General features: G+C 35.7%; 1 protein-coding gene across 1 annotated transcript; it reads left to right on the top strand.

Moving 5' to 3' along the window:
- Positions 1-7: 7 nt before the first annotated feature.
- LOC140168422 (beta-1,3-glucosyltransferase-like) lies at positions 8-25,776 on the top strand. Its single transcript, XM_072191810.1, has 14 exons — positions 8-100; positions 221-273; positions 8,276-8,401; positions 9,206-9,282; positions 10,319-10,427; positions 11,093-11,229; positions 12,056-12,119; positions 12,999-13,187; positions 15,033-15,102; positions 15,592-15,705; positions 18,096-18,198; positions 18,867-18,989; positions 21,571-21,715; positions 23,037-25,776. The coding sequence occupies exons 1-14, from the start codon at positions 61-63 to the stop codon at positions 23,220-23,222; spliced, it is 1,536 nt and encodes a 511-aa protein (XP_072047911.1). The 5' UTR covers positions 8-60; the 3' UTR covers positions 23,223-25,776.

The raw sequence follows: 25,776 nt of genomic DNA, 5'->3' as shown, positions 1-25,776 counted from the left end.
TCTTCTGCGATCGAAGAAACCTATGGAGCGTAAACAACACGCGGTACAATCATTGCAAGTATGGCGATTCTGAAAGCTGTCTGCTTCCTCTGTTTAGCTGGTACGTTTTGACTGTTTTCTACTTTATTCGAGCTTCATCAATCATTCAAAAAGTGAATATCTAATCTTTAAAACTTCCTGCACATCACTGACATTTTGATTTTGTTTTTACTTATTTCAGTTGCGGTTGTTGAAGCGTTTGATCCGTATGCACCACCGGACACCACGTACAAGGTAAAACCCCATTGAAAATAAGTCGTACCCATAAACAGCAGTGATAATGTTTTATCGATGAGATTGATCGACCAGCCAGGCCCAGGCCACACAGACGAACCTACAGAAGGAGTATTTATTTTAAGAGATGCAATTTTAAAATCGATAAAGGTGGATTGATTAATTCTAGCATAGCATGGAAAAAATATCTTATAATAATACAGTACAGATTAAGACTTTCCCTAGTTTGCAAGGCAAACTTAAAAAAACGGGCAAACAGACACATCATTTATCGGTATGACATTTTCGTTATTGGTGATGCCCTATCTAAGTTTGCACTGAAGTGCCACCTCAGTTTTGCTGCGCCAACTTGAATCATGTGCTGATGAATTTTAATTTATTCTGGATAAGTAATGGAATATATTTATTAAAATTTCAAGCATAAGAGTTTAGGTAAGAAGTACAAGAAGCTGTGTAATTAATTTTATGACAAACATGCAACTATTTAAGCTAGAGGAGCCTTGTATTTTTTTTAGTACAAACTCTAATTGAAATCATGCAATTGCGTTGCACTAGCTTTTTGCATGCACTTCGTCCCATAGGCCTACCGTTGTGCAGAGCTACTACGGTATGGGTTCCCTGTACTAGACTTTCCCATCCCAGCTATATAAAATTTTACTTTGTCTTTGAACTTGAAGTTGAAGTTACTGTCAGTGTCAGTTAGTCATGTTAGTGTCATTCTTCAGTTAGTACAAACTGCTGAGTGAGGAAACCTCAAATGAGTCGGGTGCAACTTTTCAATTTAATATAGCCCTGAAGTGAAATGTAAAGAGGGCAACAAAAATCATTTCATCATGACTTTGGTATTAATTTTAACATGACCATTTTTGATGAAAAATGTGAAAAAATAGGCCTATTAAAATAAATAATAAAAATGAATCAATAATAATTCCGTACCGGTACCGACAGTACTTTTTGTAAGTACCATATTTTAAAGTCAATGAAAACCTAAGTATTTTATCAGAAAATAGATATAAAAATCTATTTTCTGATACTTGGAGCCTGCATTTTAAGTATGGTGCACTCAGTGTTGGGCATGTGCAAACATTTTTGTTGTTAGTCTGTTGAAATAAATGGTTGATTGAACACAGACATATGATCTGACAAGATAAACCCATAGAGCTGTACAGGATGTATCATAATAATAACAAAGTATACAGACTGTGGAAAATACCACTAGATTAAAAAGTAGGAGGTATTTGGTCAAAATTTAAAATGCTTTTAATAGCTGAATCAACATCTTGTCCTCCCACAACATAAATCACTGGTGTGTGACCATTTATAATAAGGACTCAGTGGCTATTTTAGTGAGCTGTGTAAAAATGCAGTTGCGTGAAGTCAAATTAAAATACGGTAACATGAAAATCACAGTTTCACCATAGCTTTCTTTATCAGTAATTGACAGAATGCCTTGCAGAATTGTGTGATTGCTTTAACCCTTACGCTCCTGAATACTACAAAATACTACTTGATATATGCGCTGTTCGTGCATGCATCCCACATGGTGTGATGACGCAATCGCCCTAAGTGATATATAGGCACGGTTTCGCTGGCCAGTGAAGCCCAAGACCCGTGGCAAAGTGTCGCCGACCGAGTGCTTGGCATGCGAGGGGTCTCGGGTTCGAATCCCACCCAGAGCAAACAACTTCTTTCCTTCTTTTCTCTCTTTATTCTTTCCTTCTTTCCCTTCCGTCGCCAAAAAGGGCCTAGGCGGTTAGGGTTAGGTTACCACTATCGAAACTCAGTATAGGCTTCCTTAACCCTTACGCTCCTGAATACTACAAAATACTACTTGATATATGCGCTGTTCGTGCATGCATCCCACGTGGTGTGATGACGCAATCGCCCTAAGTGATATATAGGCACGGTTTAAGCTGGCCAGCGAAGCCCAAGACCCGTGGCAAAGTGTCGCCGACCGAGTGCTTGGCATGCGAGGGGTCTCGGGTTCGAATCCCACCCAGAGCAAACAACTTCTTTCCTTCTTTTCTCTCTTTATTCTTTCCTTCTTTCAATTCCCGTCGCCAAAAAGGGCCTAGGCGGTTAGGGTTAGAGCACCAATTAAAATGACCCCTAAGATCTCCTAATCTTACACCTTCTGATTTCTTCTTGTGGGGCTATCTGAAATCGGAGGTTTTCACAAGTGCTCCTAAGTGCTTCAAAAATACACTCATCTACTCTAGGTTCCAGAGTAAAAATACCGTAAGTACAGCTTGTCTGTACGCAGTGCGATAATACTCATACATATGAGGGAGGCACTTTGGAAGAAGAAGAAGACCTTGATGAACTCCACATAATTGCACAAATTGACATCCAGGCAGGACAGATCTCTCATTAGATGTGGTTGGAATGCCATGTTGAGGACTGTGGAGAGCTAATTTCAGAGGAATGGTGGTCACCCTCAGATGGCCATGTTGAAGACTAAGACTGTCAATTGCTGTCAAGAACGTTTTTAAACATGTAATTTTCATGTTGCTTTGATTTGACTTCACTCAACTGCATTTTTACACAGCTCACTAAAATAGCCACTGAGTCCTTATTAACTGCATTTTTTCTCGGCTCACAAAAATAGCCTCCGGGTCCTTATTAATAGTCACACGCCAGTGATTTTACACTTTGTGTGAGAGGACAAGATGTTGATTCAGCTATCAACTATATAGCATTTTGACCAAATGCCTCATACTTTTTAATCTTGTAGCATTTTTCAAATTGTATACTTTATTTTGATACACCCTGTATATGGATTAACCTAATCTTCAGTAGATTGTTATTAAGACCATGTAATAGTATTTCTGTTTTGGTTGACATCATCAATACCTGGAACCAGGTCTGCTGGAACGCAGCCAGGCATATATTGTAGACAATGTACATTCCTGGGGAATCATCCAAAAGTGACTGTAATAAAATAATATAGTGGAGTGTGATTGACATTCAGATATCGTTATTAATGTTTTTAAATTTTGCCTTTTTAAACTATTTTTATGGTGCAGTGGGGATACAATAACATAAACTTACACTCCAAAAATGTTCACTGGTTAATGTCATCAATTATAGTCACTTTCGAGAGCATACTTCACCAAGATAGTCTCTGTGTTGCAGACAATGTGCTTTCAAAACAGTATGAGTCCTAACAACTGTCAATAGCTTATTTCCAAACCGTGTTAAGTCCACTATCCCATGTTTCTGATTTCCCTGTGCGATATTGCAATGTGTTGTGATGCTAGGTAACTTCAGTTGGATGCACCATTACAAAGCAAACAGTGGATGGACGCACAGTAACAATACAGTGTGAAGCCTTTGTTTCCCAAATGAGAACAATAGTTATACAGCATTGTTATGGTAAATAATAGCTTGTTGATGGTACAACTCATTGTTGCTAATGTCAAACTTGAAGTAATTGTGATTGTAGGCTCACAAGTAAATGAGACACATGGGGTTGTGGACTTAACACGGTTTGGAAATAAGCTCTTCATTACTGTAAAAGTTTAGTCTGTAAGTACTAATGACTACCCCCGGTGACTACCATCCATCCCACATGATTTTATACGTACCACAGAAAAAGCGGTACTATTTAGCACTAGTGGTCCCATTCTCCCACAATCTGTAAAATAATTTTATACAATTTTAGAGGTGTGTTTTTATTGTGTATGCTACATAATTTATTCTGTTCATTATGCCGGTCTACATATCCTTAAAAGTTTTCAGTCCATGCTTTTTCCAGCTATTTTCAGCTGTGACAGCTAGTTGCCATGGCAATTACCATGGGCATAGTGGTCCACCTGTCATCATAACCAACTGGACTTGGGTCACCATACTATATGCCCTCCAGCAATTCAGTGCTTGGGTTACTTTCAACCACTATTCCAGGCTATTTTTATAATGGGGTTTGCACCAAGCTATGTTCACTACAAGTTTTACCTTGTTCCAGACTCTGGTTATCATTGTTATATGTTTCTGTTAGGCTAAGTAAAAAATAAAACATGTTTCACGTCCGGGTTTTCGAAAAAAAAGGAGGAGAGGGGCTTTTTATTTTCTATTTTTATTGCAAAATTGGTGTAAATACCCATACTTAGAGCTGTTTTAGCGTACAATCCGACACGATACAATAATGCCTGGAAAAAGGAGGAGGCCCTTTTTATTTGTTGTTCTGAGAGTTACACCCCCTCTAATGATCACAAAACCTGCCTAAAATGTTTCTTGTATCTTAACAAGGCTATAGCAAGCATCCCAACTTCCTAGACATATTTTTTGAAAAGTTATAACTGAATTTCAAAAATAAAAATTAATTGAGAAAACCTCAAAAAAGGAAGCGGGAGGGGACGTGAAACATGTTTATTTTTTTTATTTGGCCTTAGTATTTCAAATTGATTCTTTGCACTAAAACAACAGCTTAAATTATTTTCATATAATCACATGAGGAAAATTTATGAAGTGAAAATAAGAAAAAATAAAATAGGATAAAATATCAGTGTCTATGGTCAGGCAGACAAAAAATGCCCTGGGCAGTCTATTAACTCCTTGCATGCTCAATAATTCATCAAGTTTCAACATTAACCAAGGTAAAATTGTTACTACTGCATAAAGAATAAAGGTTTAGAAAATGTTATTAAGAGAAAGAACCATCTTAAAAAGACAATATTAAAAGAAAGAATAAATATCTAAATAAGAAATTGACCTCTGCATATTGAATAACAATGTTGAACTTTACCACATAAGCCTACTGAGGGTATGCACTGAGTCGCACAGAGGTCCAGGGAAGAAGGGAAAGGGTTATTTCCATGGTTTGGTTGGAGCTGGGAGCCCTCCTGCTGACAGTGGTATGTGAAAATAAGACCAGGGAAAGAAGATTTATTGCCCTCTCTTTTCTCTAATCGAGGGTAATTTTCCTCAAGTTCTTTAAGGACCCGTCCAGCTGATGCAGTATTCATGTACATACCCCCCCCCACCCCCATGCCAGGAAATGTAGGGCACTGTGGGAATTGCAAGCTGTGATTATGGGATTAACAGGTCGGTGCGCTCCAGGGGTAGGGGCAACTGGGGCATGCAGCATTTTGTAACATAAATAATTACCAAATCCTGGCCATAGCTCTGGCCCTGCAACCTGGGGATTCAAGAATGGTAGCTTAACAACAGGAAATTGGTTGCATGTAAATGTCTACATGGATACCCAGGGGTCAGGGAATATTACGGCAGTCCAAATATTATGCCTTACATAATTTCCCAAGATGGGATGGGGTGCACGGGCAGGAGTACTTGATTAGTGCATTATGGGGATGAATAAGCTAGTAAGCTCTAGTAGCCCCTTCCCTTCCTTGGTGATGGAGCAAATAACCTTATTGATCAGGTTAAATGACCCAGTGACCTGATCTCAAATGTTTCTTTCCGAGCATCTAATTATTGACAAGAATGTGTTAACACCCAACTTGAATTATGATTCCTATTCATGTAATAGTCTAGACTATTTGCTAATTGCATTATGATTGTTGAACAAGTGTTTACTTTATAGGTCAGTACATATTGGCCAATTGGCTAAGATGTGATAATAAAATATTTGTATGAATGCATTAATGTACATTAAATAAGTAATTTTCTTTCATTTAAAATGAAAATGTTGGATTCAGGTTTTATATAGATTTTGTTGTTAAAATGTGCATACATGTTTGAGAGTAATTTCTTGTTGATGATATCTGTTCACATTATCTTGATTATTGGTCGCAATTAATTAGACAACTCTTTGAGGACCCCCTGTGGAGAACACCAGAATTACCTTTTCTAAAAAATAAATAATTTATACAAAAATTACAAAGCTGTCTTAATTTCAAAATATGATTAATTCTTGAGCATTTTTGTTTTGTTTGTTGAGGTTTGTCATGATGCTGCCTCAGCCGAGCCGCTTTTATATCCTCCATATTCCAATCATGTTGGTAATGTGACCTATGGAAAGACTCCTCTTGTATAAAATAACTCTCTTCACCTCATAATAGTCAAAAGTTAATTGGAGTTTTGCAAATTCTGTGTTATATATTGTATTGAGACAAAATATGGTTCAAACATGCATTTGTATAATCAGAAATGATTAGGGTAATTACGTAGCTGATGCATGCTTGAACCATATTTTGTACTGTTTCTAAAAATTACAAAAAATGACTTGGGCAATAATAGCGTACATGTAGCAGGGTGGCGATATGTGGTTATCATATCACACTATGTAGTTTTTCACATGGGATTAGGATGCAGCCCAGCTGCTGGGAAAGTGACCAAAAATATTCATAATATTAATGTTATTTATTTTATGTATACTTTAAAATGCATAATTGACCATAACCTGATTTGCAGAATATATTATGATTTATGGTCTGCTACCCAGAATGTTTTAATCTGCCCGCTATTACATAAGCGGATTTACAGAATGTATTTAATTTTTTTGCTATACCTATAATAAACATGATAAAGCTTCAGTCTTTGCAACTAGTTGCTCAGTGCTCACGCTTCAGCACATAAGACTGATGAGACAGTTCTGCAGAATTTGCACCAAGTTAGAATTAGAAATTACATATGTTACGGGGGGGGGGGGGGCATTGGGCAACTTTAGAAGTGTCAGGTGTGCCTAATGGCTTCGAGAAGTAGGGGCTGTATCGCTTAATGTTGTTTAAAAAGGGGTCATTGGGTATAAACAATGAAAAAAGGGGTCATTGGGTATCAAATTCAGAAGAAAGGTGGTCATTTGGTATAAAATTTTGAAAAAAGGTCTCTAGGTAGAAAATTTCATAACAATTGAGCAGAATTCTATTTTTGTCCAAATTCGCCAAATTTACAATACAAATTTGCTGAAATAAGAGATATTTATACTAGCATTTGAATGACAAAGTTTGAAAAATTGGGGTCATTGCATGGGTAGTCAATCCTAACTCGAGTACGACTTCAATCATTGGGTATATTTGACTTCAGAAAAGGGTGTCTATCACTTCAGAAGTTGAGTGCACCCACTGGCAAGTACATACAGGATGTAACAAGTGATAAATAATCAAATATTATATTATAGACAATTACTACTAGCTTAGAATGTACTACTACAACTAAAAGGGCAAAATTTGATTTTCATATATGATCATTTTTTGACATTAGGGCATAACCCTTTGCCTTGACTTTCTTCAATTGCTACTATTGCGATTTCTGTAAATGTTATGCTAATTAATTGAGTAATTATACAAATTTATTGAAGCTTTGGTGATTTGGTTTAATTTGTTAAAAAGTGTTATTTCACATCAACAGTTTGAATTACCCTTCAGCCAAACTTTAATTTCTTTGCTCCTGTCTTCATTTATTATAATTATTGTTATTATTATCATGATTATTGTTGCTTCATCTACACCTGAATACCTGTCCTCCATCCTTCACACCCGTCATTCTGGGTACTCTTTGCGCTCCACTGCTGCCACTTGCCTTTCCATTCCAAGATCCCACAAGTTGGCTGGTGACAGATCATTTTCCATCATTGCCCCTGTTCTATGGAATGGCTTGCCTTCCCACATTTGTGACTCTCCCAATGTCCAAACTTTCAAAAAGAACCTTAAAACTCACCTTTTCACCTAAGGTTTCCTCCCTCTTGCATTTTTCCTTTTCCATAGCGCTTTGTTTCTTCATTTAAAAAGCGCTCTCTAAATCTGTGTATTATTATTGTTGTTGTTGTTGTTGTTGTTGTTGTTGTTGTTGTTGTTGTTGTTGTTGTTGTTGTTGTTGAGACCATGGCAAAAAAGGACAAGTTATTTGACTTACTTATACAGAAGCTATTGGTGGATGACTAACAACGATTTACAAACAGATGCTACTGCCATACTAGCTATATATGGATTGTGGTGCTTGCTTGGAGAAACTTTTGTCTCCTGCTCTGCAGTCGAATGAAATGAAATGATTATTGTTATTATTTTGTCATCATTATCCTCTTTGTCATTATCATTTAATACAGGGAGAAGATGAGGTAACATTAAAGGATGTGGTGTTTTTAATCAGAAGCCAGTCAACACCATGGCATTTAATAAAGGCACAAGCAACAAAGGCAGACATAGAACAACAAGCAAGGATACAAAAACTAGTAAGTGATTGAAATTACTATTTAGGTTGGTCTTAACCCTGGAATTATGGAAACTTTTGGGGCATCATAACTGCTAAATTGATGGCCTAAAGTTTATTAAAGTATACATATTTAGAATAGCAACAACTTGATGAATTCTGGTCGGGCAAAAATGCTAATTTTTGGAGAAAATCCAAAAAAACATTTTTCTTTTGCCCAAATTTATTCATGTAACAAAAATTCTCAGTAAAATTATTTTTTAATTAATTTTTAAAACTAGATAAAAATATCTAGGACCTGTTTTTTTATATTAAATTTAAATTTTGATCAACTTCAAAAACTGGCCCTAATATTGATTAATGAAAAAAATAATAAAACACATTTTCTTACTCAAGAATTTTTTTGTTATGTGGTCCGAAAAAATTTGGGCCATTTTTTTGTTTTCTTCAAAAATGACAATTTTTACCCAAATTTGACCTCGCAGATATATTCATCAAGTCTTTGCCATTCTAAATATGTCTAGACGTACTTTATACTGCCAACCCTGAATATGTTATACCCTGAATATGTTTGGCCTTTATTCAGTAATAGTGCAGAGAATTTATGTAGCAATTAAGTACTGTATTAATCTTTGATGTTAGGCTCATTGACTATTAATAATAGGCAACAGCTTGAATCAGCAAATCCGCAGTGCATGGTAACTTAAACATTTAACATTTATTTGCATGGTATAAAATTTCATATTCCTTTATCTAATTTTAGAATAACATTTTTTCAAAAAATATTAGGATTTATTTTGATATAATTTATTTTTCTCCATTGTAGGGGGCAGCAGAAGTATATCTACTGCATGAGCAATACAATCACATTGGTTATTGGACTTTACTTCCACTGATAACAAGGTAAGATGGACGCAATTTGAGATTAATAATTGCACATCATTTTTTTGGAAGGCATTGTGAAAATCTAAATGGATCATATTCCCAAAAGGTTTTGGATGTTGATTTGATTTGATTTTATTCAGAATGGATACACATTACAAACATTATATTGCACTTACAGGTAAAATACTTACTATAAACATACAATTTTTTTACATACAGAATCCATAACACTATGCCAAGGATAAGCCTTTAAGCTTAAAAACTTATTTCCAAAGGGGTCCTTATATTACAAAAAAAAGATATTAAAAGTTAAGACTGGTAAAAAACACCAAAAACCAAAAACAAAGCATTGGAGCAAAAACAACAAACAAGACATTCATTTTTAAATGCTATGATTAAAAAAATTTGCTTACCTATAAAGGAATTTTAGGCAAGAGTTTACTTCCTTAATTATATTAAAAACAATTTGTTCACCATCAAGATATTGATTTAGTTCGAGCCCAGGATAAACTACAGACTGTTTAGCGTTGATAATTTGACCGTCACATGTGATGGATATTTGTTTAGTTTACGCTTAGATCCAAAGAGAATTAGTTCAGTTTTGCCCATATGAAGCGACAATTTGTTTTCAATTAACCATTTATTACAACTTTGCAGAGTAGTGCTAAGATTCTTTGCAATTTTTTCTGGGTCTTTGTCAGAGTACATCAGGGCACTATCATCAGCATATTGTAATAGTAAACAATCAGCAGAGTTTGGCATATCATTCACATAACAAAGAAATAAAAGAGGCCCTAAGATACTGCCCTGAGGTACCCCGCATGTTATACATCTGTAAGGAGTACGGGGCTTAAGCTCGGTGACAATAAACCTCGTAACCAGGGGAACATTTTTGGAACATTTTGCAGGAGTCAGATACCTCCAGAACATGATTTTTTAATAAAAAATAACACAAATCCTAACCATACAGAGACTGCCGCTTTATACTTAAAATCATTTTATTTTATTCAACCACCCTGTATAATTGTTGTTATACATTTGCTTTATGCTATAGACTCCATAAAGATTTTGGTAGTTACAAGTGGCTGTTTTTCTGTGAAGAGGACAGCAGGGTCAGCATTACTGGTTTACTAAATGTGCTTTCCAGATATGATTCACAAAAGGTAAGTTTATTGCAAAGTTTTAACTTGAAAGATTTAAAAATAAGTGACTGTGGTCAGTTAATTGGGAGTGTGAGACTTCCAAAATGTGGAAAAATAAGCTTCCAAAAGTGGAAGTTTGTTCTTGAAATTTTCACTAAAAAAGTGGACCATAAAGGTTTTCTTACAAATTTGAACTTTTGGGACATATTTCAGCATAAGGCCAAAAAACCACATTGTTGTGTTGCCCTCAAGTGGGAAAATGGGAAATTTGGGTAGGACGGTCGGATTTTTTATTTATTTTTTTTTTTTTTAAACCTTCAGTTTTTAAAAATCCCCTCAAATATTAAATAATGTTTCTTCAATTAGGGGACTTTTGTCAATTTTGACTTCTGGATACCTGTTAGACATCAATTGAAGACTAGTCTTTCAATAAAATATTAATTTTAAGTAAAAACATTGAGTTTTTGAACAAATCTGTAAAAATCATCATTCAAAAAACAAACAAAAATTGCGACCCTGATTTTTCAGGATTTAGGGTCGGACGGTTGAGGGCAACACAACAATTTTTTTTTTTTGGCCTAATTATGCACACAATAAACAGCATTTGATCTGTAGGTCATGATAAATCCAGGGCTTGCTTTATAGTTTATTTGCAGTAATTGTTTCTTATATATTTGTATCAACAGGATTGGTTTCTGGCTCGTGGTCTTCATGACAAATCTGCAACCATTATACATCATTTCAGGTTTATTGAGGACACTTCCAAATTTAAATATCCTGACTTTGAAGCAGGCTGGCTATTTAGTCAGTCTTTGTTAAAAAGGTAGGCTATGAGTATGGAAAGTAGTAACATTCTTAATAAAATGCATCTTAAAACTCAGTCCAGTATATACTTGAAGTTAATACACTGATGGAATAAATTGCTATTTTGCTGCTGCAAAAGGAGCTCAGTCCTTTTAGCCTTAGTGCTTGGCCCATCGCCGCTTCCACCAAAGTAGGAGATGGTGTAATAACATAAGCTCATTATTAAAGGAAAGTTGCTTTGTGGGAGGGCACAATTTCTATTTCAAGTTGTATATCACTCGCATACTAGAACTTTCATAAAGTACCCAAAACAAATATATTTCATTAGTGTAAGGTGAACCCAAAGTAGGTACTATGCAGTTGTTTTACTACCCAAAGCAAGTACCGGTATTTTACTGTTATGAGTTGCGATGAACACGCCTAAAACTACTGATAGTGATCAGTCAAGAGGATTGAAGGGAAAAAACAATGAAAAAGCACATGTTTTGAGGAGATTTTGAGCACTATGTCACTAGTATTTTACCTTCCTTTCACCTGATTTTGGTTAACATCTTTGTATCTAGTTTAGCTACCCTTTTTGAGTAACTTCTATGCGATTAAGGTTTATCCCTGTGTTGCTGTTTTTGATATCCTAAGCGAGATATTCTCGTATTGCGCCAGACTGTGAAAAAAATACCCTTTTTATTTGTTTTTTCTTTCTACCTGGGTGATACACTTGAAGTACAAGTGGCCCCTGAGTATAGTAACTACTTACCTCACGAATACTTGCAGTTAGCTTGTGAAATTTCTGTTAACATTATAGATGATAAGTATAAAGTTCTTTTTTCTACTTTTTCATTTTCCAGTCTTGCAGCAAGATGGGAGAGTGAAGAACATAAAGCAGATTTTGCTATTGATGTCAAACACGAGGTTGGTGAAATTAAAGAAAGGAAGACTGCCTACTTATTTTTGTGCCATTATTCTTTATGGTACAAATGTTATGATAGTCCACAGTGGGCGGTGATAAAAGAAAGAGAAAATATAACAGTAGATGCACCACATTTGTAGATTAATGTCACATGCACGAAAGGTTTATAGTTCAAATCTGGTCATTTCAAGAGGATCCCTTGTTGCATTTGAAAGAAGCAGGATTTTCAATCTATTAAGGGTAGACGTGGTATTGTTGGTCAAAGCCAAAATATCGATTTTCAATAACTAAATCAATATATTATTTGCCAGCGAAGTGATTACATAACTCCCTAGTAACTGAATCATGCACCTTTTGACATTGGTAGTACATGACATAGACTTTGTATTGCGATCATTTTGATTGTGGTGCAGAACTCAAAAGTGTAATTCAGTTGACATAGTGATAATCAGATTACACGTAACACTTTGCTGGTGAATTGAAAAATAACACTTTGATGTTTTGCAAAAGTTAACTCTACAAATCATACACTTTGAAAACTTGCTTGATTTATTGTGAGTTATGTATGTTTTACAAAGTGAGTGTTGTTGTTCCAGCCCTCTTTACAACATAACTCGAGAACCACAAGACCTACAAAAGTATATCTGTGATATTTGAATTCTTCTATACGCTCGCTATGAAATGATCAATGCAAATCTTGCCAAAGCTCACTACCATTCGCAAGATGCTGTGAACTACCCAATCACAACACCTTAAAACTGATGGATACCAATCATTTTGAGTCAGCCTGTTTATTACATGCTGGTTATATCCAGAATTTCTTTTCTTATTTTGATGACTTATGAAGCACATTTGCTTTTATCTTTTAACAATATTTGCAGTTGGCGTACTACATTTGGAACGATGGAAAAGGAACAAGCGTCACCCACATCCCAGAGTTTTGTGCGGGTAACGTCGGCTTGAATCTGGATTTCATGGAGGATGATATCATAGCAGAAGGCATCAGTACTAGTGTGAATGAGGAGCCCCAGAAATGTGTTACAGCCCATCCATCAAAACTGCCAATGTGTGTAAGTAGATTCAACTGTTTTATAAGTTCATCATGATTGGCAATATGAAAGTACGAAAGAAAGAAAGAACAGTTTACCAACCCAAAGTGTTACAATTAAACAAGACAACAAATACAAATCCCGACCGGCACACAAACCAACTTGAAAAAAGCAAGGGAATGTGCAGGCATGGGATTCGAACCCACAACCTTCTGTACACTAGATGGACGCTCTAACCATTGGGCTACCAGCTCCCACTGATAAATGGTAGTTAAAACTGGGTCTAATGTGAGCAGTCAAGGTATACAATACACACAAACATATATTATGCAACTACACAAGTACAGGAGATCATAACTGATGCTTTATTATAATATCCAAAGATTTGTCTTAGAAGCAAATCCAATTAAAATGTACCTCCAATGAGAGTTTTGGGCAAAGATTTAGCATGTGTGTGTTGAAGATTGATAATGAATAAAATTATATTGGTGTAACCTTCATTTAAGGGATCTAAAATGAGCGTTTATTGCGTTTCGACAGTATTTTTTGTGCGACATGAGAGCACCTCAGACCTATCGAATTGCATTCTGAATACGAAGCAAGTCTTTCTGATATCAAATAATTTTCATTTTTGAAAATCACAATATAATACAAATTTTATGACAAATTATAAAAATTGATATTTTTCAAATTTTTGATATATAACAGTCCTCGAAGTGAATTATATGAATCTAATGATATATTCTTAAAGTGTATGTAGCAGGGAGGAAAAGCCGACGATCAATTGAAAATTTTGACCTTTCATATTGAAGATATGGATTTTTTTCCCAAAACGACCTAATTTTTTTTGGTGTTTTGGGGAAAAAATCCATATCTTCAATACTGAAAAGTCAAAATTTTCAATTGATCGTCGGCTTTTCATCCCACCTACATACACTTTAAGTATAAATCATCAGATTTATAAAGTTCACTTCAAGTACTGTTAAATATCAAAAATATCAATTTTAATGATTTGCCATAAAATGTATTAAATTTAATTTCAAAAATCAAAATTATTTGATATCAGAATGACATTCTTTGTATTCAGAATGCAATTCGATATGTCAGATGTGCTCTAATGTCCCAAAATAAATACCGTCCAAACGTTCATACCCCAGCCCTTAAGCTTAAACCAGATTAGCCTATTGTCAAGACTTCATTGAGGGATTATGCAGGTCCTATGAGCTGGATAATCTCTGTTATGATATAGGCTACACAATTCTAGGTGTATGCCTTTTCTGATCAATATCCCTTCTTTTATTTGCATCTTAATTTTGTTCTGTTCTTTGTGTTTGATTTGTGCCACATCCCAGTCTGTTGTGGGATTTTCATCAGATATGTAGTTATCGTTGATTTATTCACATCCATCGGAACAGAAGCCTTCTTTATTTGGGATCTGGTGATTGCTTTAGTTACAGCTTTTTCAGCTTCAGGTTTTTGTACTTTCAGTTTTAGTTATTAGATTCAGCAGGCTACCGGAGTATGTCCACTCCATACAGACTTATAGCCAGGATTCATTGGCATGGGTAGATCTTATAAGATTAATCTTCATATTAAATGAATCTTGTTTCTCTACAGCAGTAAAATAGCTCACCTTTGGGTAGCTTTCTGTCTGCAATTCGCTAGACTTTCTTCAGCCCCAATTAACATGTGGGGGTGCTGTTGGATGTGCTATTGAGACTCGGCACCGGTTTGGGCACATAAACTTTCATTAAAAATAGACCTTTTGTTGCATTTAGGTGGGTGCCTGCATATCTTCATGACCTAAGTTGATATTCATTTATCACCTACATGATTACTTAGTATGTATCTTTATTTATTTTTTAGGGGGAGCCTGTTTCCCAAGATGATGTTCTGTTTGCAGTGAAAACGTGTGAGAAGTTTCACAAAGACAGAGGTATGTAACAGAAATCTGAATTGCAATAAAAGATGACGAATCTTTGGTCAGAATTTACAGAATATAGTTAGGCCAAATGAAAAAAAAAAGTTTGTCTCAAAGCTGATGATAAATTCACCAAATAAGGTGTTTGTTAGCATTTTTTTGCCAAGAAGCCCAATAAAAATTAATGCTTTATGTATAAATTGATACTTGATTAAATGTATTTGAAGTGGTTTTCACAGATACTGAAGCAGGATTTGAACCTGCCACCTTTGGATTAAGAGTGCATTCCAAAAAGAGTCCAACCCAGTTATACAGATATGTACTTGTAAAAATCAACATGTTCTTGGCAACTTTCTTTGGTGTTTTATATAAAATTAAAATCTTCATCAAGTCAAAATAATTATAGAGACATTTAAAATCGTAAGGTGACTATTATAATAATACCCACAAATCTGTGCATTGTCCTTTAAACCCACATTTTGTGTGATGTGTTTTTGTTTTCAGTACCCATTGTTAAGAAGACATGGGGCCAGTATGCAGCCAACATTATATATGTCAGTGATATAGAGGATTCCTCTATACCTACTGTGGCTTCAGGTGTACCCAATACTGAAAGAGGTAAGAAGCTGTATGTTGTGATTGTCAGGGGGCATTCCTCCTGTGGCTTGCAGTCATTATAAAGAAATCACTAAATGCTCCTATGGGGCAAAAATTTACACATTTTTGCAGTGGTAATGGGGAATTTTGTGGAAATGCTCTATGGGGCAAAAATGTACACATTTTTGCCCCATTTTTGCAGTGGTAATGTGGAATTTTGTGGAAATGCTCCTATGGGGCAAAAATTTACACATTTTTGCAGTGGTAATGGGGAATTTTGTGGAAATGCTCCTATGGGGCATTTTTGCAGTGGTAATGGGGAATTTTGTGGAAATGCTTCTATGGGGCAAAAATGTAGACATTTTTGCAGTGGTAATGCATACCTGCCAACTACTCCGATTTTCGCGGAGTTACTCTGATTTCGAGTTTTAAACCCCGAAAATCAGAGTACTCCGATTTTCTGAAAAAAATTTAAATTTTTTTTTTTTTTTTTTTTTATTCCAAAGTTTTCGGCGGCTTTGGAGAACCACTGGACCTATTCTGAAGTGCTGGGATCATTCACAGTTAATTTGAAAACAATTGGAAAAAAATTACAAAAAAATTACAGTTTGTTATCCTTAATATGCAAACCACTAACTAATGTTTACCTCTTCATCTAGCACATATTATAAATGCATGGAAAACCAATGCATGTATAATAATGTGATAGATGAAGAGGTAAATATTGGTTAAATGGTTTGCATATTAAAGATAACAAACTGTAATTTTTTTGTAATTTTTTCCAATTTTTTTCAAATTAACTGTGAATGATCCTAGCACTTCAGAATACGTCTAGTGGTTCTCCCAAAGTCAAAAAAACATGTTTTTTTTTCTGAATTTATAACTTTATAACTCATATCAGTGTCCTATCAGTCACGTAGGCTTTGTTATAAAGCCAAAAAAATCGCTTCAAAGAATGATCGTTATGTACAAAAGTATAGGAAACTGCATTTTTAAAAGCACATTTTGTAGGTGAAGGAAGCATATTTTTCAAACTTGTAAAAACAGGTCCCAGAATGTTTTTTCACATTTTTTCAAAGGTTGCAGTCATCAAATATGTGTTGAGATTGTTGCCAGATATGGAGTATGAATCCCTCCTCAAATGCAAACCTTCAGAATAGGTCTAGAGGTTCTTTAAAGTTGCCACAGGTGGTGTATGACATGCATTCCCTAAATTCAGTAAATTTTCATCGTCAACCGTGTAATTGAATGGGATTATTTTGAAATTTTAAAACGCTTGAAATATCACAAACAAATAGGCCTATGTTGATAAATAATATAAATACAAGCTAAAACCGTTGGGGTTCGATAATGAACCCCACAAAACTAACCGAGTATATTGAAAATGCCATACGGCCGGGCGGTTTCACGAGTTGCCGGCTCGATCATGTCATCCGCCGCCTGAGTTGCCAAGAACTTAAGAAAAATTAAGAAAAAAAATGGATTTTTTAAAAAATTTTCACCTTTGTATTGTGTATCATATCAATGTCCTATCAGTCATGTAGGCCTTGTTATAAAGCCAAAAAATTGCTTCAACAAATGATCGTTATGTACAAAAGTATAGGAAACTGCATTTTTTAAAGCACATTTTCTGTGTGAAGGAAGCATATTTTTCAAACTTATAAAAACAGGTCCCAGAATGTTTTTTCACATTTTTTTCAAAGGTTGTAGTCATCAAATATGTGTTGAAATTGTTGCTAGATATGGAGTATAAATCCCTCCTCAAAGTGTATAAAAGCCTTGGGCTTCATTCTCACCTTGTTCTTTAATGTTGTTTTTCTATAAAATGTGTCTTCTGTGAAGGGGCTTATAAGGGTTTTTACAGTGTAGAAACCCTCTACCCTGGACCCCACCAGGGGCCCTTGAGCGGGCCCCTGGACCCCCCGCCGTCAGAGGCGATACTATGGGTGCTTCGCGCCCTACGTTCGCCATGTACTCTGTTTTCTAGGTTTTCAATGTTGGCAGGTATGGTAATGGGGAATTTTGTGGAAATAATATGTTTATTATATTAGAAATTATCACAGAATTAGAGAATGAGAACCGGGACTCGACCACCATCTTGATACAGACATGGGGAAAAAATTGGTTATATTCTGTTCGGAATGCACTTGAAGCATTTGTTGTCATGCAAGCGCGACATGGATGATGAGCGCATTTGTGAGATGCACTTGACGCGACCTGCACGCGAGTATACCAAGACGCTTGTTTTCGTTCATCTCTGTGCATCGTTGGCAAGGACCCGAATACCCCCAACTTTTTCCCCATAGCTGACGGCGCTATTATATGTGGCGGTGTAGGGAGTCCCGGTTCTCCTTCTCTAATTTTGTGAAAATGATGTAACTTATAATTGATTTGGGCATTTTTTTTTGTAGGTCACTGTGGGAAATCAATGGCAATATTTAAAATGTTCAGATCTGATGCAAAATATGCCCAGCATAAATGGTTAATGTTAACAGATGATGATACGATACTTAGGTGAGTGAAACAGTCAATCTTTTATTCTGTTGGGCTATTCCAGTTGAAATCCATACACCCCCTACAAAAGACATGCTCTTCATCACCTACACAGGGAGTATAGATTTCAAACGGAGTCACCCCACCCATTCAGGTATAACCCCACAGATTCACACTCCCTATGTGGAAGAATAAGGTCATGTCTTCAATATATGGTGTATAGATTTGGGGATTAGCCCATTGTGTACATACCAAATACATTGATAAATAAGACCTCTTTGTAAAAATTGAAAATATTCCGTAGAAGCCGCAAGCCAAAATGTTTCATTTTGAACATGTATTTTTTTTATGGTGTCTGATTTTTTTTTTTTTTTTTTTTTGGGGGGGCAAAAATTCACATGTTGTTTAATCTGATCCTACAGTGTGATTCCACTGTCTGATTACTTCTCAACAGTTCTTTAAAACTATTCATTGGAACATAAACTTACACAATAATATAGTTAGAAAATAGAGTTCTCTATGTTGCAATAGCGAGCAATTTTGCCGTCCTCTAGTTTCTAGGACGCTGACTACTTCAGGCAAATTTGCATTGTTGTGAAAATGGTTGTGGTAAGTAATTTTTGCCTTTGTTTACAACTTGCTTTTCAAGTGTATTTTTACAGTTTGTTATTTTGTATTTGATATTATAGCGTTGCTAGAGTGCAGAAGTTATTGGCGTGTTACGATTCTAATGATGCTGTTGTTTTGGGTGAGCGGTATGGTTATGCTCATATGGCTGGCTATGGTTATGATTACCTCACAGGAGGTGGTGGGTAGGTACAAATATAACATCTTATCATACCACTAAGGGAAACATCAAAGAACACCGCTAACCTGGTATATTTTCGTATCTAGTCAATGAGTGCGTATTTTACGCTTTATATCTAGTCAGTGAGAGCGTATTTACATAAGCCCGACACGCGTGTATGGCGAGGTACGCGTATAAAGCGATTCAGCGTAAACCGGTAGCGTAAAATGCACGCAATCTGTAACACGCGGAACAGTCATCTATTTTTTGTAATGTTTTTCCTATTTAGCAGCAATTAAAATGTTTAAAAACGTAATTATTTCAAAATTTAGAATGACTTAGTGGTATGATAAATTCAGTGTCATACTGGGTTCAGCCTTCGGCTTCACCCAGTATGACACTTCGCGCACGATAATTTCCCGTACCATACCGACGCTGAACCTAATAACTAATAATCCAATCACACCAAAGTTGGCAATAATGAAATTGAGATGGGCAAAAATATGGAGCAATAATACAGTGCAAACCCAAAGAAAGGATCTATAAACAGTTTGTAACTGTCTATACTCGCAAACCAAGTATGTCAGGGATTAGGTTAGAAACATGTCTTAACTCAATCTCAAAATTTACGACTTTGGCCTGAGTGGATCAGATTGGGTCACAAATGATCAGTATTTGGAGTATAAGAAAATAATATCTGAAATATATGACTTTACTTGTTATTAGGTTAGATCAGGTTCTTTCAAAAACATTTCAGTAAATGGTTCAAAATGTTACAACTCACCAGCTGATATTACCTGCATATGGGTCAGTCAAGTTGCCTGAAAATGATGGGAAGGGGTCTATGGGGGGAGGGGGAGAATAGGGGAAGAGTCTGCTTGGTTCTAAAGATTGTGACCATAAGTAATTTTGAAACAAAGTAGGGTCTTTTGGTGACAACTGTTCCATGCTGCATACTGGCCTATTTATACATTAATTATGGAGGCTCTTGCCGTTTACTTTATCTTATAAGATATATGTTGCCATTATGAGCCCTAGTGATGGATGATACTTAAATGATGAGTACAGGGCAATATATATATATATTCAAATCCTATAACATGTCCCTATCTTTAAGCAATAAAGAGGATTGCACAAGATATAAAGATGGAATTTGTTTTTGTTAACATATATTGAATACACATCTCCACAGCAAATATGAAGTTTTACTTGTTTACGTTCAGATTTGTAGACAGTAAATTTTGGAAAAAAAATGCATTTTCAACCCAAAATATCTCAACTCCCATCACTTTTCATAAAACCTCAAACTTGCTATGCAGCCTCACTGCTATGTTTGGCACAGATACAGGAGTTCCTTTTTTGCTTCAGGAGTTGGTGGAAGCCAAAAGTTCAGAGATGTCACATTTCCTGATTTATCCGAATTTCGGATTTTGGGGATTTAAAAAAAATTCGGATTTTCAAAAAACCATTTTTTAATTTTTTTTTCCGCTTTTGGAGTGGCCCTATTGTCTTATCTTTCTGCTTCACATATATCAACATCAGCCATATTGTCCATGTAATAAAGCCAAAAAACTTTTTTTAAGAGTGTCTGTTGTACATAAAAGTATAGGAAACTGAAAACTTTAAAGCATGTTTTCTGGAAGAAGGAAGCAATTTTTATAAAAAGTGTAGAACAAGGCAGGAGCTTTGAACTGTTCTTTTTACCCTCTGAAATGGCCTTTACTGTAGTGGTGCTAAATGTGCAGAAACCATCTGGCTTAGGGGGGGCTTTGCCCCCTCGACCCCTACCGGGGCTTCGCCCCTGGACCCCACCGAGGGCCCTTAAGCGGGCCCCCGCATCCCCGGCCGTGTTGCGTGTGAGCTTCGCTCGCTTCACTCGCTACGCTTAGCAAGTTCAGGATTTTTTTGGGTCAGCCTGTGACATCTCTGAAAGTTACACAGGAATAATTATTTACAGGAGTGCATGGGGACAATGTGATGGAATCTGTAAGGAAACAAAGCTATCTGGAATGAGTGTACTGGATTCTGATATTTCACTGAGATCAAGACTGATCTCTTCACTTCTTTTTTTCCATCTAAAGTCAATTAATTATTTATATGTTCATCTCTCAGTCAAGATTATTAGGTAAATTTTCACGGGAAAATTTTCTGGACATGTGACTAATGCGAATCAATGTAAGTGTAACCTCGAGCATGATCCCTGACCTCCGGCGGTGACCTCGCTATACAAGTCTTAGTTATTTTGAATTGGAATAGTATTTTTGGCCACAGTTTTTTTAGAAATTTGTGCATTGCAAAATTATTGAAAATGATGTAATCTTAATTTCTTCACAATATCATCAAAATGTAATTTCAAAAATATCTACCTACGGAAAAAAATATTTATCTACGGAAACTCTTGTTATAACATTATTAACTTGCGACAAGTAACTTATTTTGCATGCATCCAAGGAGAAATGTATCCTATTCAAATACATTGGAAGAGCACCCGCTGTGCTCGGGGTCACATTCCATAATGCTAATATGTCTGCGCCCATGGGTGTCACGTGTCCAGAAAATTTTCCCGTGAAATTTTTCCTATTAATCTTGACTGTCTCTTGTCACAGAATGGTATTCAGCAGGGCAGCAGTGAACAAGCTTCTTGATAGTGGCTGTAGCTGTGGTAAAGATGAAGACCCAGATGATATGATAATTGGCATGTGTACAAAGAGATACAACATACCAGTCACTCATTCACCACTCTTCCATCAGGTAAATGGGCTAGTTCAGTTTAAATACATACAAACCCTGTATGGAAGACAGTCTTAAACTTCCACACACAAGAGTGTAGATATCAAGTGGGGTTACCTTAATCAAGTTAATGGGTGACTGTTTGAAATCTGCACCTCCTGTGTGGGAGATTAAGGTCATGCCTTCTATAGGGGTGTATGAATCTCAACTGAAATAATCTTTTATTCTATATAGTTGACTCATTTGTTTTGAAGCTGAAGCCAAAACCAAAGGTTTGCAAATATCAGTAAGAGGTTGTGATTTCCAAATTGCAATAAAGCTGATTTATGTTATAAGAATGTCTTCACCTCATTTAGCTCAGGCTGGTACAGGTTGCCAAAACTTACCAGTGCAGTAGAGGAACCTGTCAGCCATGGATTTTTATGAAGATAATTTACAGTGCTTAAAGAATCAAACTTGGGACCAATATCTTAACTACAACCCATGGTTGGAATGAAATTAGTACAGTATTGCAAATGAGCCCCCGTTCCCCCCAATCAATGTTGAATCCTGACAATTTGTTCATGTGCGCTCAGTAGTACCCAGCATTGATTGGTGGGGCAGGGGAAGGTATTGGGGGTGAGAGTAATGTTCAGACTTGACACTAAAGAAAGCGCCATTTCATCACTCTAAAAATAACGAAAATATGGCCATTACAAGGTGCACATTTTATTTTTCATTCCAACCTATTTTGTCTAGCATTGTAGCTACTTGTCATCTGCCTCTCCAGGCAAATCAGGGATGAAAGTCTACTTTTGACAAAAAGCCTGAAAACAGCGAGAAAATGTCCAGAATAGCCCTAAAACGGGCTGAAAATAAAAGAAATTGCATAAATCTGGACTACAAAAAAGCCTGAATTTTTATGCAAAAGCCTGAAAACTCTCATCCCTGCAAATGTAATGACTTTGGTAGATAATAAATTGTTTGAAAAATGGTTACTGAGAAAATCTCTGAATTCAGAACTGGTTCAGTTGATGTAAAGGCAAAATATTTCACACATTTAAACTTGATAAGCCTCCAATGGGTGTATAGAAATCAGGGTTCGATTGTCAAGGTAAAAAATATTAATTGACTGCTTCATTTAAATAATAGGCTCGGCCCAGGATCTCAGAATTTCTATAGTAGTGCTTTTCCAAATGAGCTAATCTGAGGGTATGAGTTAAGTACAGGTACTTTTTAAAAGGAGAAATATATTTAAAAATGATAAATAAATGACACATTTCTCATGCTAAATGATAAACTAAATACCTTTTCTCCATTTTCTCTTCATCTATCCATCCATCCGTTACCATGGTGATATTAGGCTAGACCAGATGACTACTCAGAAGGTTTCCTACAGCATCAAACCCCAGTGTCATTTCATAAACATTGGAATAATGACCCCATACAGGTGTATCAAGATTGGTTTATGAAAGATGACATGCAACTATTTGCAACAAAGGAGCAGGCTGACTATACCAAAGAGCATGATTTAAAAGATGAGTTATGATGAAGGTCTATAACTAGGGTTTAAGAAATTGAATATTGTAATGATATAAGCAGAGCAGTTAACAGCAATACCGTAAAACCTTGTCTACAAACATATAGAGTGATTTTGATGAAGGCTATATATTAAAACGAAGCAGCCATAAATATCCCAATTGGTCTTGCATTGGTACATGTTTGTATATATAATTGTATCAGTAATTTATTTGCTAAATCTCCATAATGTTCTAATTTTGTTGATGGATGGCGCCAGGATTAATGTAGTTTTCATCAAAAGCACTCTATATGCTTGTAGACGAGGTTTTACGGTATTGGAAGATTTTCAAACAAATTTCTATTATTTCCACCACAACATAATTTAACCTACTGTAATTTTCTATGCACATTATTTAAATGGTAAATGATATTTATACTGCTATGAAATACCAAGCTATTTTTAAAAGTGCTAAAATAACCTAATTGCAAAGCCTATCTATATACTGCTTGTCACTTCTATATGTGATGCGATCAAGCAAAATCAGTCGGAACTCGGCAATAATAAATTTTCAGTTTCTTACAGGATAGTAAAACACATTTACAAAGCTGGATTTTGCAGAAAACCCCATTGAAATTGAACAACCAGTTCCAAAAATATGAGCAATTAAAGAGTTTCCAAAACAAGAGGAAACAAAGGGAAATATTTCCTTTATTCGGCTATATCTCAAAATCAATATTTCCGAGTTCCGACTGATTTTGCTTGATCGCATCACATATTGGTAGTGACATAAAAATATGCTTCTGTATGTGAGAAAGCTTTCTGATTGTACTGTCTTAAACCCATGAGAACTATCTGTCGATTGGCCAAAAAGAAGTTTTCATTATCAGTTGGACCAATCAGCAACATTGTTAGAATAATTTCACCACACAAAAAATTTGGGGTGAATTATTTGCAAAGCTCCATTCTGATTGGTGATTTAAGTGAAGATATCATGTAATTGACCAATCGGAGGCAATGTTAGATCGACAGGTAGTGCTCAGGGGGTTAACATGCAAGCGTATTATGCTGTGATTCCAAAAGTAGTGTAATCAAGGCTATGCAACCTAAAACATGCAGTGATGTGGCTAACAATATGGATATAAATACACCTCACAGCATACTGATTTTTATGTCAGGGAGTATACTATGCTTATGTGTGAATGTTCTTGTCATTCACTAGTTGCAAACAGGATTTTTGGAATTAAATCTAATACTAGAACTTACTTTTTTTACAACTTTGAAGTGTTGCACCTTGAACCTCCTGGCTTCATTAGGCAACTGACCCATTGGACTGGTCATGTGATATAAGCGGATTAAGCAACCATCACTAAACAAGAGAGGGGAACTCCGCTTTAACTTATTTATTCAAGGATAGGACCATGCCATCTAGACGATACCTAGTTATCACATGACCAGTCCAATGCGCTAGTTACCCGATGAAGTATGGAGGTTCCCGGTGCAATGCAAAGTTGCAAAAAAAGTAATTTCCAGTATTAGATTTAATTCCGAAATTGAATACTACACTCACTTGCCAAAATCTTTCCTTCTAATCAAGATTTACCTCAAATATTTTAGCAATTTGTTGTGACCAAATAAAAGGCCATTGTCTTTCAAGCACAAGTACATCTGTAGAAATACCCAGGAAGTAAACAATAATTTGTGACATTTTCAGAAGGGCAGAAAAGGTTGCCAAAAAATGTTTTAAAAACAGTGTAAAGTTACCACAAAACATTGTACATAATGTAATGTTATTAAAGTATTGACAACATGTTTTTCAACACCATTTTGCCACTTTAAAAACAGTTTTTGATATAGAATGTATAAAATGTTAAAGCTTTTAGTCACCAGACATGTAAATGTTACAAAAACGTTTTATAAATTTAATATAAAGATATTTTGTGTTTGCTGGGTATCTCCTAACACAGTCATTGCAAAAAGTTTGAATATTTGTCATAGCGTGCTCCTCCTGGGAGGGGCATTTCTATGAAAGCGATGTCCAAGTTTCTCAGGCAATTTTCAATTAGGGTCTTTCTGTACCAGGATACATTGATAAAAATACGGGTCTTTTGGTGTCGGACCGTAGAGGAGGGGCTCTTTCACTAAAAATAAAAATTGTTTAAAAAACACACAAGCCATTGTTTAATTGGGACAATATGGTCATTGGATGATAAGTTTTAACAGCAAAACATTATATTGTTACAATTATGGGTCTTTTGGTGACAAATGTTGAAACTATGATCTACGGGTGACTGATATAAATGTCTTTCTACATCGATGCCCCTCTCAAGTTACAAAGGTGAATGCCATACTAAATACATTTTGTAGATACTAGGCTCCCAAGCTGCTTTTATATAGGAAAAATATAAATTATTACAAACTTTTTGCATGACTGTAGTTTGAAGTGAAGCATTGTTTTTCTTAATAAGTTTTAAGATGTGTGTACTTTCATAGATATACAAGAAAATAGCTTTTAGGCAATGTTTTGACAAGCAATCTTGTGTTGCACTCTTTAGTATAGTACAATCGGATATTGTATTGCTCC

This window comes from Amphiura filiformis, chromosome 13 (genome assembly GCF_039555335.1).
Source record: "Amphiura filiformis chromosome 13, Afil_fr2py, whole genome shotgun sequence".
NCBI classification, from domain to species: domain Eukaryota; kingdom Metazoa; phylum Echinodermata; class Ophiuroidea; order Amphilepidida; family Amphiuridae; genus Amphiura; species Amphiura filiformis.
This window is presented reverse-complemented; position numbering and strand designations above follow the sequence as displayed.